The sequence below is a fragment of the Eptesicus fuscus genome, chromosome 3 (genome assembly GCF_027574615.1).
Source record: "Eptesicus fuscus isolate TK198812 chromosome 3, DD_ASM_mEF_20220401, whole genome shotgun sequence".
NCBI classification, from domain to species: Eukaryota; Metazoa; Chordata; class Mammalia; order Chiroptera; family Vespertilionidae; genus Eptesicus; species Eptesicus fuscus.
This window is the reverse complement of record NC_072475.1, coordinates 59952423-59970235: the sequence shown is the minus strand read 5'-3', so window position 1 is coordinate 59970235 and position 17813 is coordinate 59952423. Positions and strand designations below refer to the sequence as shown.

Sequence of the window (17813 nt, the reverse complement as noted above, 5' to 3'; positions counted from 1 at the left end):
GTTTTAAGGGCAACAGCTGTTTGGTGTAAGGTGTAAGAAAGCAGTTCAAATTTTTAATGACTGGTTTGGCAGTATAATGCATATGGCTGGCTATCAATCCAGATATAAGAATTATGTATTTTTGTCTGCCAAGAGCATCTCCGCCTGCTGAAAAAGCCCTGCCCCCCCCCCATTTAAGCAATCCTATCCTATATAATCTATCTATACTAATAAAAGGGTAATATGCTAATTAGACTGGGTCAACCAGCCATCTTCCAGATGCCCGACTTCCTTCCGGACAAAGCCATGGTGGTGGGGGCCGAGGCAGAGGCAATTAGGGGCAATCAGGCCGGCAGGGGAGGGAGTTGGGGGCAAGATCAGGCTGGCAGGGGAGGGCAGTTAGGGGCAATCAGGCAGGCAGAGGCAGTTAGGGGTGATCAGGCCGGCAGGGGAGAGCAGTGAGGGGCGAAATCAGGCCGGCAGGGGAGGGCAGTTAGGGGCGATCAGGCAGGCAGAGAGGTTAGGGATGATCAGGCAGGCAGGCCGGTGAGCAGTTAGGAGCCAATGGTTGATTGCAAGAGGGATGTCCGATTGGAGAGGGTGCAGGCGGGGCTGAAGGGACCCCCCCGCCGCCCCGTGCACAAATCTCGTGCACCAGGCCACTAGTGCAGCTATAAAAAGGATATGCAATAATTCCCAGGAACCATAGCGAGAAAAAGCAAAGTACAAAAGAGTATCTCTAATGTATTCCCTACCTTTCGTGTAGGAAAGAAACCAAGAAAATTATTCTTAACTGCTCATTTTTGCAAAAGAAACCCAGAAAAAAAAAATGAGATTGGCCATCTACAGGAGTGAGCACAAACAAGACAGAGGGAATACGAGGGAAAAACACTTGTATATTTCTGACTTTTGGAACCAGGTTAGTGTTTCACAGATTTTTTTTAAAAATCAAAAAGAATCGGGATAAAGTTCTAAGAATGGATAGAAACACACAGAAACAGATGAACCAAATTGTATTTCAAATGAATAATATAACTATGCTAGCGGAAAAAATTTACATTAAAAAAATAAAATTTAAAAAAACAAGACAGAACCAACTCAAATATCTCTGAACAGAATATATGGGTTTGATACAGCGATGATAAAATATAATAAAGCACTCTGGAGTCAGACTGCTTGGATTTAAATACTTGGCCATTTATTCATGTGCTAAGTGTGACCCTGGACAAGTCAATTTATCATGTCTTTGTGCACAGTTTGCCTAATCCAAATAATAACCAATCTCATAATACTAATGTTATGTCTCAAATAAAACCACGCATGTAAAAACGTTAGATCATTGTGCATATAAGAAGTACTTGGTATTTGCTATCATCAACTACTAATCCAAAGAAAACATTGAATATGTGGGTACCCAAGAGACACACATACTAAAAATGGAGTCCTTGTCATGAAAAAAATTTGAAAATTTTCTAGTATTCAAGGAATTCAGAATAGCAAAATCCATATGGCTGGCTGGAATCATCTGGGAAATTTCATAAAGAAAGAATCTGACATGGGTCTTAGACTTAGATAGCAGAAGAATGGGAGTGATATAGGAAAATAATGGGAATCTGAATAAAAGCAGAGGTCATAAAGACCAATATAGGTCAAGAGCCATGACACAGAAAGGTTGGAAAGCTGAGTATCTGAAGATTAGGCAAGACTATGGAAGCTCCTGAATGTATAATTGAACTGGGCAGGTTTTATTTTCTAGACTATGAGGAACCATAGAAGATTTGTATGTAGGAGAAACAACATGACCAAACTGAACTGTGGGATTATTTTAGTGTTGGTATATAGAAGGGATTAGAAGGAAGAAGATCAGAGGTAGAGTCTTATGAGTGGTTAAGCCAAACAATGACAAGGGCCTGACTAGAATGGTAGTGATGAGGAAAGGAAAGAAGGGATAAATCAACAAGGCAGTGAGGGGGGGAAAAAAAAAAAGAAATCAATCAAGTTTGATAATGATTGCATATGAGGTATGAGAGAATAGATTTTAGAGAAAAGAAGAGTCTGAATGACAAGATAAACTAATGCCATTAGAAGGAAAAAGGAATTCGAATCAACAGAAATGATTTCTATTGGGTCTTAAAAGTTAAGTCAGGGTTGTATAAGAAGCCTTGCCAATTTGAGATAACAGCGCAACATTGAGATACCAAGAACCAATGGGCATTTGGCAACATGGGAGTAGTGATTGGAAGAGAGAGAGAAAACTGATGGCAAAAACTGTAGATTTGTTTCCTAAGAAATTAAAACCACCTTAGAATGTTCGAGACATTCTAAAGCATACAGACACTAACATGTGTGCTATTTCAGAGCAGTAATCACCTCTCTTTTTTTACATCCCTTAATGTTTAACATAGTTCCTAGCACCTGGGAGACCCTCAGTAGAATGTTGCAGAGGTGGGAGGAGTAGAGAAAGGTATAGAACTGCATATCTTACTAATGACAAAACCTTGACTATAGCCCAGGTCTCGTGACTCTCCACTATACCATAACAAAGAGATGACTTCCAAACATCCATGCACAGGATCCCCTAAAGAAATGGTGTAAGAAATGACAATAAAATGAACTGTGGGGATTGCCGGTTTCTAGGGACAGATGGAAGAGAGACATAAAACAGTAAAGAAAGATCAAAATTATTGCGGGGTGTGTGTGTATGGGAGATGACAGTGTTGAATAATACATTCAAAGGAAGCATAGTCAAAAATATCAAATGATCCTCTGCTACAGGCAATGTTTCTCTGGTCTCCTATACCTGTGAGACCCAAGGTAGGAGAGGTAACTTTTTAAAAGTAGAAAGTAAGATGTTTTAATCTACCTTTCACAGCATTTTAAATGCATGCATCACTCATAGCAGTAGTTCAAAAATAATAATGCAATCTTCAGTAAATTTTATTTCTACACAATATATAGCAGAAAATAAAATCACTACAGTAAATAGTTGAGCTGAACAAAAATATGCACAATAAATGAAATGTGAAGCAAAAAGAAACAACTTAAAATCATGTATTGATAGCAAAATACATGAAATACTGAAGGTCCTACCTTAAATCTCTTGTCTTGCAATACTTTCTTGATGGCAACCAATTCTCCTGAATCACAAAGTTTGGCTTGATATACCACACCAAATGACCCATTTCCAATCACTTTAGTGTCTGTATAGCTGACTTCTTGTGGCCTGTCTGGACCCTGCCCAGGAGTTGCCACCACTGTGGTCACCTTACTGCCATCTTTGTCTCCTAAAAGAAAAAAGGTATAGACAAATGAGAAATGTAAAGAATTAAACAGAGAAAATTGCCAAAGTATACAAATTAAACTATATTCTTTGCCACAAACTATTTTTAAATGTTTATCTTAGTTTATCATATGGAGTTACTTCAACTATTTGTTTCAATTTAATATTTCTTTCCCACCATTTATTAAGTAATTCTATAGATCAGGCACACCATGCTTTATACATGTGACTCTCTATTTAATAAAAACAACACCATGAAAATAATAGTACTATTCCCATATTAAACATAATGGGAAAAAAGGTGGACTCACTAAGGTTTGAATCCCTATCTATACAATTCTAAAAGCCCTAGTTATTTCCTCAAGGCTTCCTTATTGTACTTGAAAATAAAATATGTGAAGCTGCAAATGTCTAAATTATGCTTACTCTATTCACACCATTCTGCCTGTAGGAAGGTAAGGGTTTGAGTTTTTGCTTCTTCATGTCTTATTTCTTTTTTAAGAAAACAGGGGAATGACTCTCAGAGAAAGGTCAGATGGAGAAAAGTAATAGGAAAAGAATGTTAATTTAGGGGTAGGAAATGCAAAACCTATTCTGAACTTAAGCCTCATTCATAAGTATCTGCCCACTCATGGCCCTCTCCTTACCTTTTATGCCTTCCTTCCCCTGACCCCCTGACCCAGGAACAATCCAAAGACTCTGCAATTCAAGCTCAAGAGCCACTTCCTACTTGGGCATAGTTCACAATAACCTTTTCCTCTAAATTCTTAATCTACTCTAAAGCATCCTAGCTACCTAGCACCTGATTTTAGAGCTCTAGGTTATTCTGTTATTGATTTCAGAATACTCACAGATTCTTGTGACTACAATCATTTGAAGTAGCAATTATGATTTCTGCTACTTCTCTCTTCTCTGACAAATCTAAAACCAATTCTCAGTACAATATAAGTTCATAGGCTCAATGACTAAACTACAAATTTTCCTTTTTGTCCTCTACTACTTTAATTATCAATTTTATTTTTAAGATGCTAACCTAATAAAAGAAAATATAATGTAATATTTAACTCTAGATAGCAAGTCAAGATTATGAAGTATTCATTTGTACATATATAAAAAGATAAAAAACTAGATTAAAAAATATAATCTAGTTTTCCAATGGCTTGAGTGTTTCCTCCTACCAAATATAAAACTGCAAGATGAATATACAAATATTAGTGGTATATTATAACCAATATTTATAGTCATTTAAGTTCACAGAGGTATTAATATACACAAACGTCAATAATAGGCACAGTCTCTATTATATTAAGGCCAGCTATCTTTTTAAATTAATTTTTTTTATTGATTTCAGAGAGAGGAAGGGAGAAGGAGAGTTAGAAACATCAATGATGAGAGAGAATCATTGGCTGCCTCCTGCACTCTCCCTCCCCCTCACTGAGGATGGAGCCTGCAACCCAGGCATATGCCCTGAGCTCCTGATTCATGGGTCGACGCTGAACCACCGAGCCACACAAGCCAGGCTATGGCTAGTTATCTTAAACATGTCTTTAGTTCCAAGGTGAACCACCCCAACAGGTATGATTTAGTTAGCACAAGTCCAATACCACTTCTAGAAAGAATAACTTAAATCTTGTCAACATCATCATTTTTATTTACAACAGTATCATATATGCTTTAAATGTATATAAACCTGAACATAAGCCAACACATATATAACAGTTCTCAAGGTTTTCAAATGCTCCCTTCACATCTCACTTCCAAGTAAAAGAAATCTTAAATATACTTGCTAAAAAACTAGTTTAGCCTAGCCGGTTTGACTCAGTGAATACTGCGTCATCCCTCGGACTAAAGGGTTCTGGGTTCGATTCCTGGTCAAGGGCATGTACGTTGATTGCAGGCTTGATCCCTGGCCCTTGTCGGGTGTGTGCAGGAGGCAAACAATTGATGTGTCTCTATCACATCAATGTTCCTATCTCTCTGTCTCTCCCTCTCCCATTCACTCTCTCTAAAAATCAATGGAAAAATATCCTCAGGTGAGGATAAAAAAAACAGTTTAAGCTAAGCTGAGTTCCAAGTCATCATGCTCCATTGCCCCAAAATATGCTATTACTTTTGTTTCTGACCATGTTAACTTTAACTCAATTTTTCAGGTTGACTACAAACTTATCCTATCTAATAAAAGAGTAATATGCAAATTGACCCTAACTCTGCTACATCCACAAACCACGCCCACCAGCCAATCAGGGGCAAATATGCAAATAAACCCAACCAAGATGGCTACAGCCACAGAGAGGGGGAAAGAGGCCTGGGTTTCCCCAGCAACAGGGAAGCCAAGCTTTCTGCTTGCTTTTACCGGCCTAAGCCTCCACTCAAGGCTACAAAGTTTCAATTATAGAAGGTAAACAAATCCAAACAGAAATGGTGGCAGCTACGGAGCTGGAAAGAGCAGGAGGCAAGGGTATCCCCAGTAACGGAGGAAGCAAAGCTTTCCGCACACCCTGGCCGGCCCAGGCCTCCGATTAAGGCTACAAAGTTTCAATTATAGAAGGTACACAAACCCCAAAAGAAATGGCTGCCTGCCACGGAGCGAGCAGGAGGCTTGGCTCCGCTCCAGGCTACAAAGTTTCAACTGTAGAAGGTAAATAAATTCCAGATACCAGGGCCTCCTCTTGGGTCACCAGGGGGCATGGCTGGCCTGCAAACCACCACAGGCCCCTCGCTCAGGCCGCCCCATGCCCCAAGGGAACCCCCACTCTGATCCGGGACACTCTTCAGGGAAAACCAGCTGGCCCCCACCCGTGCACCAGGCCTCTATCCTATCTAATAAAAGAGTAATATGCAGATTGACCATCACTCCAACACACAATATGGCTGCCCCCATGTGGTCAAAGATCCTGCCCCCAAGTGGACACAAGATGGCCACCACAAGATGGCCAGCAGGGAAGGGCAGTTGGGAGGGACCAGGCCTGCAAGAAAGGGCAGTTGAGAGGGACCAGGCCTGCAAGGGAGGGCAGTTGGAGGCAATCAACCCTGCAGGAGAGGGCAGTTAGGGGTGACCAGGCTGGCAGAGGAGGGCAGTTGGGGGCAAACAGGCTGGCAGGGGAGCAGTTAGGCATCAAACAGGCTGGCAGGCAGAAGTGGTTAGGGTCAATCAGGAAGGCAGGCAGGCGAGCAGTTGGGAGCCAGCAGTCCTGGATTGTGAGAGGGATGTCTGACTGCCCATTTCGGCCCAATCCCACCAGGATCAGGCCTAAACAGGCAGTCGGACATCCCTCAAGGGGTCCTAGATTGCAGAGGGTGCAGGCTGGGCTGAGGGACACCCCCCCCCCGTGCACGAATTTCGTGCACCGGGCCTCTAGTCTTAGCTAATAAAGAGGGAATATGCTAACTGACTATCACTCCATCACAAAGATGGCTGCACCCACAGCTGAGACCAAGTTCCCATAAGGAGCCTTAACGAGCAATCAGTAGGGACTGGAGGCTATGCCCTCCCCCGCCCCCGTGGGGCTTGACAGGGGACCTCAGGCCGTTCCACCCGGCGAGGCTTGACAGGGGACCTCAGGCTGCGCCCCCCCCCCTCCCCACCCAGCAGGGCTTGACAGGGGACCTCAAGGTGTGCCTCCCGTCCTGGTGCTGGGCTAGGGGACCTCAGGCTGTTCCCCCCACCCCAGCGCCAGGCCAGGGAACCTCAGGCCGCACCCCCCACGTGGTGGGGCTTGACAGGGGACTTCAGGCCACATCCCCCACCCGGCGGGGCTTGATGGGGGACCTCAAGGTGCACTTCCCGTCCTGGTGCTGGGCTAGGGGACCTCAGGCTGCTCGCCCTGCCCCAGCGCCAAGCCAGGGGACCTCAGGCCATGCCCCCCTCCAGGTAGGGGCTTTACAGGGGACTTCAGGACACGCCCCCCATCCCGGCACCAGGCAGGGGGACCTCAGGCCGCGCCCCCCGCCCCAGCACCGGGCCAGGGGACCTGAGGCTGCACCTCCCTGCCTGGAGGGGCTTAACAGGGGACCTCAGGCCATGCCCCACACCCAGCGGGACTTGACGGGGGGCGTCAAGGTGCACCCCCAGTGCTGGGTCGGGGGAACTCAGGCTGTGGCCCTGCCCAGCGGAGCTTGACGGGGGACCTGAGGCTGTGCCCCCCCCTCCCAGTGCTGGGCTGGGGGACCTGAGGCTGTACACCTCCCCCGCCCCGCCTGGCGGGGTTTGATGGGGGACCTCAGGCCATGCCCCTCACCCAGCAGGGCTTGACAGGGGATCTCAGGCCGTGTCCCCCACCTGGCGGGGCTTGACGGAGGACCTCAAGGCACACCCCCTCTGTCCTGGTCTGGGCTGGGCTGGGGGACCTGAGCCTACGCCCCCTGCCCGGCAGGGCTTGACGGGTGGGACTGGCCAGGTCTGGATCTAGCCCAATGGGGGGTGGGGGGTGGCCAGGTCTGGGTCTCATGTGGGTGGGCGGGGACTTGACTCTGGGTCCCGTGGTGAGCCCCAGACTCTTGACAGGAGGAAGGTTTTCATATACATTTTACTAATTTTCTTTCATCTCTGACACTTCTATTATAGAGAAAGGGCAAATAGCAATATTAAATTATTTCCTCTAATTAATTAATCCCCTTTTAATGTGCACGAATTTCGTGCACCGGGTCACTAGTATACTACTAGAGGCCCGATGCATGAAATTCATGCAAGAGTAGGCCTTCCTTCCCCTGATTGCCAGCACTGGCTGCCTCTGGCACCCAGGACCCCAACTTCCCTCTGGCTGCTGGCAGGCACCCGGGACCCAGGCTTCCCTCCGGCCGCTGGCAGGCACCCAGGACCTGGGCTTCCCTCGCAGCCCCGGCTTCGTTCAGAAAGTTGTCTGGGAGGACGTCTGGCCTAATTAGCATATTATACTTTTATTATTATAGATAAGTTATTTTCTTCTTCTTTGAAAAATAAACTTGTATGATAGCACTCCTAAAGAGAGAATCATAGTCTTTTGAAATTAAACTCTTCATAAAGAGATCTAGAAAGGTTAGATCCAGAAAGATTAAAATCCAAGGCATTGGATAAATTTTCTTGTAATCTAATAGTCCCAAAGAAAATTTCAAACAGAAGTGATTTAAGACCAGATTTTAAAAAAAGAGAAGAACTATGAATTAATAATCCCACTGAACAAGTTGCTTGCAAAACTTCACAGGCATAATTCACAAAACAAAGCATTACCATTTTTTATTAAGATTAAATAAATAGATTTTAAGAATGACTGCTGTATTCTACAATTTTAACTGAGAACAAAAGCTGTCTGGGATATAACCAAAACTTATGCTTTTCCACTGTATAACCATATTTCAATAACAAAACAGCAGTCACAGCTTTGTTCTTGCTCCGATAAGAGAATTTAAGCAATATACGATTGTGTAATGACTTTCCCCTTGCCTCCTCCGAGGCTGCATTTGTAAAAAAAAAAAAAATAAATAAAAATTCACATTTCAGAGAAATGGTTTCAGAGCCTCAAGAATCAGCTATGAAAGCTATCCATCACAACCCTGGGATTTATTATCTCTTTAACCTCAAGTATACTTGGGAACAGCGGCTACCCCAGCATCATGCTTTGTATATAAGAAAATGCACAAATCAGATAATTCTGTAAAAATATTAAAAGCAAAGTAGAAAGGTAAACAGGTCCTAAAAAACTATCACCGAAAGAGACTCTAGAGGCCTCTTAATTTAAAACTGATTGGATGTGGTCAAGGACCAATCCTTTCACCTTCCTGTACATTTAGTAAAAAAAAAAAAAAAAAAATACCTTAAAAATTTACTATCTTAGCAGAAATTAAAAGATTTACTCTCTTTCAAGTAGTTAGAGAAATTGCTAAGAACTCTTACGGGCTATACTCTACTACTATAAAATCCCTAGGTATACTAGGAACAATGGCTCTCAGGCTTCTACCTCAAGCATCCTGGAATTTTTATTCAGAAATCATGAAGCTAATCCATCAGACTACTCCATCAGAGATCTGAAATAGCAGAGCTATACAGAATAGCAAGATATCACTGGGGATGACTTGGCCTGAGCATTAGTAGCACATGGGATAGTCAGCAGCCAGTGTGCCAAGGAAAAGCACGTCATCACTTGGCATGGTAACTTTCTGAGTTAGCAAGAAAATAACAGCTGTATAAAGTTTCACTGTACAAAGAACTTTTCAATTCACTATTTCATCCACTCTAATATTTATAATAAATTTAGAGATATATTATTGTTTACTATGCAAACGAGGAAAGTAAGACTAAGAGAGAGTAACTTGTCCAATATTATAAAGCTATAGCAGAACTCTTCACTTGCCTCATGCTGCCTCTGCTATATTTTACAACCTTCCTACTACAGCTGAAAGACTAACTTCATATACTATTGTGCCTCCAAAGCAGCAGATGTTTCTGAAAACATGATGTAAAAAGAGTAATAAGAAGAGAATAAATGAATAATCTTTTACAGTTTTTAGGCATCAACCATTCAGTGATTAACAGCTAAAAAGTTCTTTCTAAAAATACTCTGGCAGCATTAGATTTTGAAACTTCTCTCCCCCTGCCCCAGCACATGAAAAACAAAAATGTAAAACAATTGATTCTGTGATATTCAATCATTTAACATTTGCTACTGGAAAAGAGATAATTTTGGATCTTAGCAATAAAGCAGCATTTTAAGCTCTGCTAACAAGAGACCAAAAGCTAGAAATCATAAAAAATCGGCCTCATTTTTTAAAAGAAGTCACCACTTTGCTCAATACTAAACTTCCAAAAATACATAGTATAGTGAATCTCAAATCAATTACAATAAAATTGGTCTCTCAAAAACGCCATTGTCTCCAAGGAGCACCAACAGCAGAACGGTGGGACCAGGGAGGCTCCAGGCCCTCTCTCTGGCCAAAAGACTCCTGGGATCCTCTATTTCAATTAAAACTCACTCAAGTGGTATTAATTTCCTATCATAACTAGAACACAATTAAATTCCTTACTCTTTACCACAATAGATAAATCTTAAATACATAAATCACAATAGGCTCCTCATGAGGCAATGGCCTACAATACAACCATTTTCTATTGGTCTACAATACAACCATTTTCTATTGAAGGCTATCCTATCTAATAAAGAGAAAATATGCTAATTGACCCTCATACCCTCAAAGATGGCAGCACCCAGAGCCAATAAGGAGGGAATATGCTAATTGACTGCCACGCCCTCAAAGATGGCGGTGCACACAGCCACAAGATGGCGGCACCCAGTCCCCACAGCCCCACCGGGGTGGCAGGCACACGGAGCGCACCTGCCTTTGGAGTCCCCCCAGTTCCTTAGCGCCCCAGCTGCCCAGGACTGGCCCGAGGCGCAGGCAAGCCTCGGATGGCAGCTGCCCGAGGCTCAGGTAACCAGGGCTGGCCGAGGCTTGTGCTGCAGGCAGTGGCAGCAACAGAGGTGTGATGGGGCATCGCCTTCCCCTGATCACCAGGTCGCCTCCCACCCCTGAGGGCTCCCGGGCTGTGAGAGGGGGCAGGCCAGGCTGAGGGACCCCTCTTCCAGTGCATGAATTTTCATGCACCCAGGCCTCTCGTCTATATTATAAAAACTCAGTGGCTCTAATGCCGTAACGACCAAAGACTGGTCACCAGGAGGCTGTGTGCACGGCAAGGAACGCACAGACTTGACTCTGGGTCCTGTGGCACGGCGAGACTTGACTCTGGGTCTCACGGTGCAGCGGAACTCGGGGGAGTTCTGCGGCACACCGGGGCCTGGGGTCCAGGGTCTCACGCGATTTCGCGCGCTGGGTCACTAGTTAAGTATAAAATACAAGTTTTACAGAAGTCTTAGGCATGTCCCAAACGATATGTGCAGCCTAGTTCTCAATCTCTCAAATACAGGTTTGTGCCTGTAAGCAATACCTTGTGGTTACATTTTTTAAGTCTTCTGAAATCACGCCTCAAACCAGTCCACCCAGAGATGAACAAATGTTACAGCATAACAAGCACAGTCCACATCCAAAGTGTGGAACAAGCATCCAAAAACCAAAGGCTACTTCCAGCATGTTTAATTATTTAGGCAGTACCTGGTACTGATTCTCATTTTATATGAATGATAAATCCAAAGTTGAACATACTTTAGTCATTTAATGTTTCTTAAGATTCATGAGCTGTAAAAAGGCAACAACTTTAACATTTTTTAACTGAGAGGCTTTTAGAGATGTTAATAAGCCATCTCTACTAATACAAACTGAACAGTTATGACTGTTTTATAGAGAGTCTATAGCTCATGGGTGGGGAACCTTTTTTCTGCCAAGGGCTATTTGGATATTTATAACATCATTCACAGACCATGCAAAATTATCAACTTAAAAACTAGCCTGCTATATTTGATCAAGCATTTAATTAACTCACCCCTAGTGCCTTGGCAAAACCAGACCAAATGATTTCGGGGGCCTTATAAGGCCCTCGGGCTGGACGTTCCCCATCCCTGCTTTAACTCAAGAATAAAGTCTCCATGAAGAAATAAGAGAGTTTAAATCAAATTTGTTACAAAAGCCCAGAGAAACCACACACCACTATCTGTGACTACAAATAAGATACAAAATATTTTTATGAGGGTTTTGACCTAACAATAGTATTAGTAGAGAAAATAGAATTGCCTACTGTTTCTCTAGCAGGAAGAGAAATACCAGATAGCTATTTTTAACAGATGTTTAACAACAATATGGCAAACACTGTTGAAAACTATTATATAAATTATTCAAAAGAACCAAAAAATATTATATTTAGGCATGATTAAGACTTTCTGAAGGGTAAACAATGACAGCTGTCAAATTTTCAGGTTTTTAAATCAAAGTTCAAACAACTCTTTATCCTAAGTAACTGGCTAAGGAACTTGTATTAAAACAAAACATTCTCCCCAAAATAAACAAAACAGCTTAAAAACATGAAAACATAAAAATTAAACAGCACAAGAAATAAAGGAACTGGGGTCCACAAAATCAGTTGTACAAATTCTGAAATAAACGTATTCTTGTCATGAAATAGAGGCTCTATTGCAGCTCTAGCCACAGTGCACCTGACTCGCTTACCTTGGTGCAAAACTAAGACGAAAAAAAGAGAATGCCAACCAAGCAGCTGAACCAGTCATATCAACCCTAATGAACAATATTATACTTTTAAAATTTTAGGGCAATTTCTATGTAACCTTGATATGATTAAAAATCCCTCTAGCAGGACCTTTTTCCCTTAGACAACATTCATCTCCATATGGTTCTATCTAAATGACTGGGAAAAACAAAAGAATGACTAAATTTTCTTTGGTGATAGGAAGAATAAACAAAAGGAGAGACGGGGGGAAACAAAATGAACAGATATTCTACATGGGCTGGCTCTGGAGATGTTTCCCTGTATATCACTTCTAGAAACAGGAAAACACAGAGTGGCAGAGGATAAAGATGAAACAGAAGACTCCAGAGTCCTTTACAGCACAATAATACCACATTTTCAATCACAGTAAGATACCACTCCAAAGAAATTAACAAGCATCAATTCTGAAGAACTGTAAAATTCCCCTTTAAAAAATAAAAAATCCTCAGGCAAGTTTTTTCCTAAGAGAGAAGCATAATGGTATAATAGGGGCTCTGAAGTCATATCAAAGTTTGAATTACACATTCTACCATTTAGTATCTATAAAGTGGAAATCGCTGCTACTCTATAAGGATGTTGTGATGAGAAAGTAACAGGTTAAGCAGGTTGTTGTTGTATCTTTTTTTTAAGTTCATGCCATACAACTGATGCTCAATAAATTAGTTTCTCTGAAATCTGAATTATTGGCAGTGGAAACTGAAAAAAACATTCTTCTGCTCTGTTATGCCCTTTTACGAGCCCTACTACAGTGCTTATCATATGTTTTTAAATTATTAAGAGTTTCAGCCCTCACTTGACTAAGAGCACTTAGGAAAGCCAGACATTACCCAAATCATTTATATTTTCCTAGTGCACAGGGTTCAGCACAATGCTAGTGCTCTGCAAATGTTTACTATTGAATTTATGTAAGAATCACTCAAGCAGAATTGTTAGGATTTGGGAACTAACTACTTTATGCTAAACAGTAAGCAATGCTTTTGCTTCTTCTATGCTGGCATTGATGAGATACAGATCTCTAGGGGTAAGGTATACAGAAAAGCCTTACAAGCTTTAAAACAGAATAGAAGGCTTACTGAAAAAATGCAACAACAAGCAGCCAAAGCAATTTGCCACATATGGATTTATTTACAGGTAGGAGAATTACTCTGTTTTATAAGTTAGTTACAAATAATTCTGGTTCCTATGGAGCATCAATATGCAGCAATGGGTAAGAACTAGGCAAGGGACACCTGGGAGGTCTGAGGTTCAATTTATATCATATATATGTGAATATATTTCTTAAGTACTGTTTACAATTTACAAGAGTCTCAGGAGGTCTGCAGTAAGGCTCAGGAAAACTGTATTTTTAATAAGCACCCCCTCCCCAATGATTCTTAATGCAGCTCTAGCTACCATATTTTAAGAAAAACCAGAACGCCATTTAGTCCCTGTAACAACCCTGTGACATACTCAGGTTAATCATTTATAAATGGGAGAAACTGAAGTGTTCAAAAAGGTAACCCCTTCAATAAAGTGTACCCACAAGATTCAGAACTGTCAATTAACTAACTATAAAACCTAACTCTACTACATTACTTTGCTTAAGATCATGCCATAAAAATAACATACAGGGATTGAGGTCCAAAAATTAACTTTGTATTTCCCACAAAACTGAAAATTTCCAATACTTTACAGAAGGTTCTGATTCAAGTATCTATTAAGACCCAAATTTTTACTTCAAAATATCCATACTCCTTTTGAACTAATTTTAACTGACTAATTTTTTTATCTTCTCTTAAAACCCAAATTTTACTTTAAACCAAATAAACCAAAAACCAGAATAAACCATGCTAATTTTCAACAGCCTGAACTTAAATGTTATTTTAGTTATAAACCATGAATTGGAATCAAGCATTTTTCCTTTTTTTCTAACACCAGTTAACTGGAATAAAATCAACCCAAGCCCCAAATGAATAAATATTTCACTTGGTCTTAATCCCTCACTTGAAATAATATTAAGATGTATTTTAGAAACAGGTTTATTTCCCATGAAAGTCTAAAAGGTTTACAACCTTTGTGTAAAGAGTTTCATCTTTTAGAAATTTTAATTACAATATTTAAGTTTTAAATATGTTTACCTGCTTGATTTACAAATTTGGGATGAAGGGAGAGTAACAGTACATTTAAATTTTTCTTAATGAAGATATTACCAAAGAAATAGTACACTATAGTAGTACATGGATAAAAGAGTATATGGTAAACTTAAACTAATACTTTAAAAAACACAATGATCCACTAATCCAGTGGTCACACTTCTGGCCACTTCAAACTTTGAGCAGCCACGAATCCAGAAGAAAGCCCGGAAATAGCCCTTATAAAGCTGATCTATTTTATTCCAGTCTTCAATGAGCATAATATTAAAATAAATGCTCTACAAAATTTTTTTAATGTAGAAAGTCTATTTGGTCTGCCTTCTGATAACCCAAATCCCTGCAAATGTAACAGCTCACTCAGTCTTTTCCCTGAATTATGCACCTACGTTATCCCCACGCCTAAATCCCAAATGGTTTTCCAATACAGTAGCACAGCATATAAACTTACATATGTTTTCACATGCATTTTGTTTGTTTGTTTGTTTGTTTGTTTATTTATTTATTGGTTAATCCTCACCAGAGGATATTTTTCCATTGATTTTTAGAGAGTAGGAGAGAGAAAGACAGAATCATCATGTGCAAGAAATACATCGATTGGCTGTCTCCTGCACCAATGAGCCCTGACCAGGGCCCAGAATGGGGAGGAGCCTGCAGCCAAGGTACATGCAACCCACCTGGACCAGAATCTTTGCAGACCAATGCTCCACCCACTGAGCCAAACTGGATAGGGCTTCACATGCATTTTAAAGAGGTGGTTACAAACCTAAAATGTTCTGGTGAATTGCAAACAGAGGGAGAGGAAAATGGGCAGAATGGGATTTGTTTTCTGCCAGAAGACTTGCTTACTCTAGGTTAGTCCTATTACCGATTATAATTTAACAATGTGGATGAAAGGGGGTGCTGTAATAAATCATAAATTCCTAACTGGGCAGGTCATGGTGGGTAGTCATGCCCCAGGCCTATAACTTCTTTAGTGAAAGGTTTTTTAAGCAAGCCCTGCTTATTGTTTCTGTGCATCTAGGTTAACACACCTTTGAAATGCCAGAATACCTCTAGAGAAGACCACCCTCAAGGGAACACACAATTTTAACTATCCTGTACTCAAACCCCTGCTTTCTCCCACCTTCATGTAATCTTCCTTATGTTTTCTCTTTAGTTTCAAATGCATAAAAAGAACTGAAAAATTGTTATTTTTCTGGAGCATTTGAGATCTTGCTTCCTGGCAATTTTCATCAGTTTTGGCTCAAATCTATAATAATAAAAGGGTAATACGTTAATTAGACCGGAAGTCTTCCGGATGTCATTCCTGACATCCTTCCTGAGGAAGCTGGGGCCGAAGGGAAGCCAGCCCAGGTCCTGGGTGCCTGTCGATGGATGGAGGAAGGAAGGCCTACTCCTGCACGAATTTTCGTGCATCGGGTCTCTAGTAAACTCATAAACGTTATTTACAGGTTTGGACCTTACAGGTATATGTCGCAACAACTGCCAATCCATGAGGGCAGTAATCTATGTTTAGCACATCTTTATTGCTGTAGGCCCATTTTATGCCTATGCACATTGCAGGCATAAACAGGGTGGGGCAAAAGTAGGTTTACAGTTGTGAGGACACAAAACAGTTTATTCTTGTATTATTTTTTATTAATTATTTTTAAAATATATTTTTATTGATTTTAGAGAGGGAGAGATAGAAACATCAATGATGAGAGAGAATCATTGATCAGCCACCTCCTGAACACCCCACAATGGGGATTGAGCCCACAATCCAGGCATATGCCCTGATTGGGAATCAAACTCTGACGTCTGGTTCATAGGCCGACACTCAACCACTGACCCACACCGGCCAGGTATTACTTACTGTATTATTTTCCATATGAACAACTATAAACCTACTTTTGCCCCACCCTATCGGTGTTCATTTATAAGTGAACAAATTCCTACAGGATTCCACTATACTTTGAAAATGCTAAAGGTCTGAAAATCACTAAGTACCTCTAACTCTTCCTCTAAGATGACAAAGGACGCTATAATCACCTCTCAAAAGGGTTGAATCATACAACAGACTGAGAAGAAAATGAAAAGATAAAATTCACAGATTTGACAATTGTACCTGGGACCAATTTTGATCACCTCACACCATCATCACCCATCATCATAGCAAGTAACATATTTGTGAAGCACTAAATAGTTCAGAAACATGTTTAGATATAGACAACAGTCCTGTGACAGACGTAGGGTCAATACTTAACCATGGAGAGAACTAAAGCTCAAGATCTAAGTAAACTTGCTCAAGGTCAGTAATATTGAAAACTACAACCCAGGTCATTCAATTCCCAAGTTTAATACACTTTCCAATGCTTATAAAAATGGAAGTGAATCAAGCCATTTATTTCTATTCCAAAATATATCTGTAAAAATAACTCAGTCCAATATAATCACATATTTTAAGTAAGTGTCCTCAAACCTTTTACGTAATTTAAAGACAAAAATACCTTTTAACATAAACTACTTCATTCAGCCTGAGAGAGAAGGCTGCCAGAGGGACAAATTATTTTAAATGAATAAAAGGAAAGCCAGAATTCCTCTAAGGAAAATCAAATCAGTGAACAGATAGCAAACATTTAAGCACTTTAACAGATTTATCAGAATACAAAGTAATAATCCACTGGTTAACCACAGCTGCTACTTTTGCAGGAATAGAAGAAACATTGCCTTTTTCTTTTCTTTTCTTTGCACTGGTTTACTCTAAATAAGAAGTATTGCACAGAAGACGTGCACTGACCACCAGGGGGTAGACACTCCAACCGGTAGGTTTGCTTGTTGCTGGGGTCCAGCCGATCGGGACTGAGAGAGACAGGCCAGACACGCCCTGGAGCCCTCCCGCAGTCCCTCCCGGAATGGCCAACCACCCACGTCCCTCCCCAGCCCCGATCGTGCACCAGTGGGGTCCCTCAGCCTGGCCTGCGCCCTCCCGCAATCCGGGACCCCTCGGGGGATGCTGGAGAGCCGGTTTCGGCCCGATCCTGCAGGCCGGGTCAAGGGACCCACTGCTGCATGAATTCGTGCCTCTAGTATAGGATATTTATAAAACTTTCAATGGAAAATATGTTCTAAATTCCAAAACAACTGATGAACTTTTAGAATACAATCCATTTACAGGGTAAGACTTTTCTGCATAACCTGGAGGGGAAATACACCTAAATTGTTATGGATTAACTAGTTAAAGTGGAAATGACATAGGGTACCTTCTCTAAGAACTTTGCAAGATTCTCTTTAACTG

The 17813-nt window shown here is 41.3% G+C and overlaps 1 protein-coding gene across 6 annotated transcripts in view; it reads right to left on the bottom strand.

The window, feature by feature from the left end:
• The window catches only part of GSK3B (glycogen synthase kinase 3 beta), a 181349-nt gene that overhangs the window by 115296 nt on the left and 48240 nt on the right, over positions 1 to 17813 (bottom strand). For all 6 annotated transcript variants that reach the window (XR_008555580.1, XM_028153352.2, XM_028153347.2 and 3 more), the window contains one exon: positions 3070 to 3263. Coding sequence is in view for 5 of the 6 variants with exons in the window: in XM_028153352.2 (XP_028009153.1) it covers positions 3070 to 3263 (194 nt within the window). In the remaining variant the exon portion in view is untranslated. The remainder of the gene's footprint in view (positions 1 to 3069; positions 3264 to 17813) is intronic.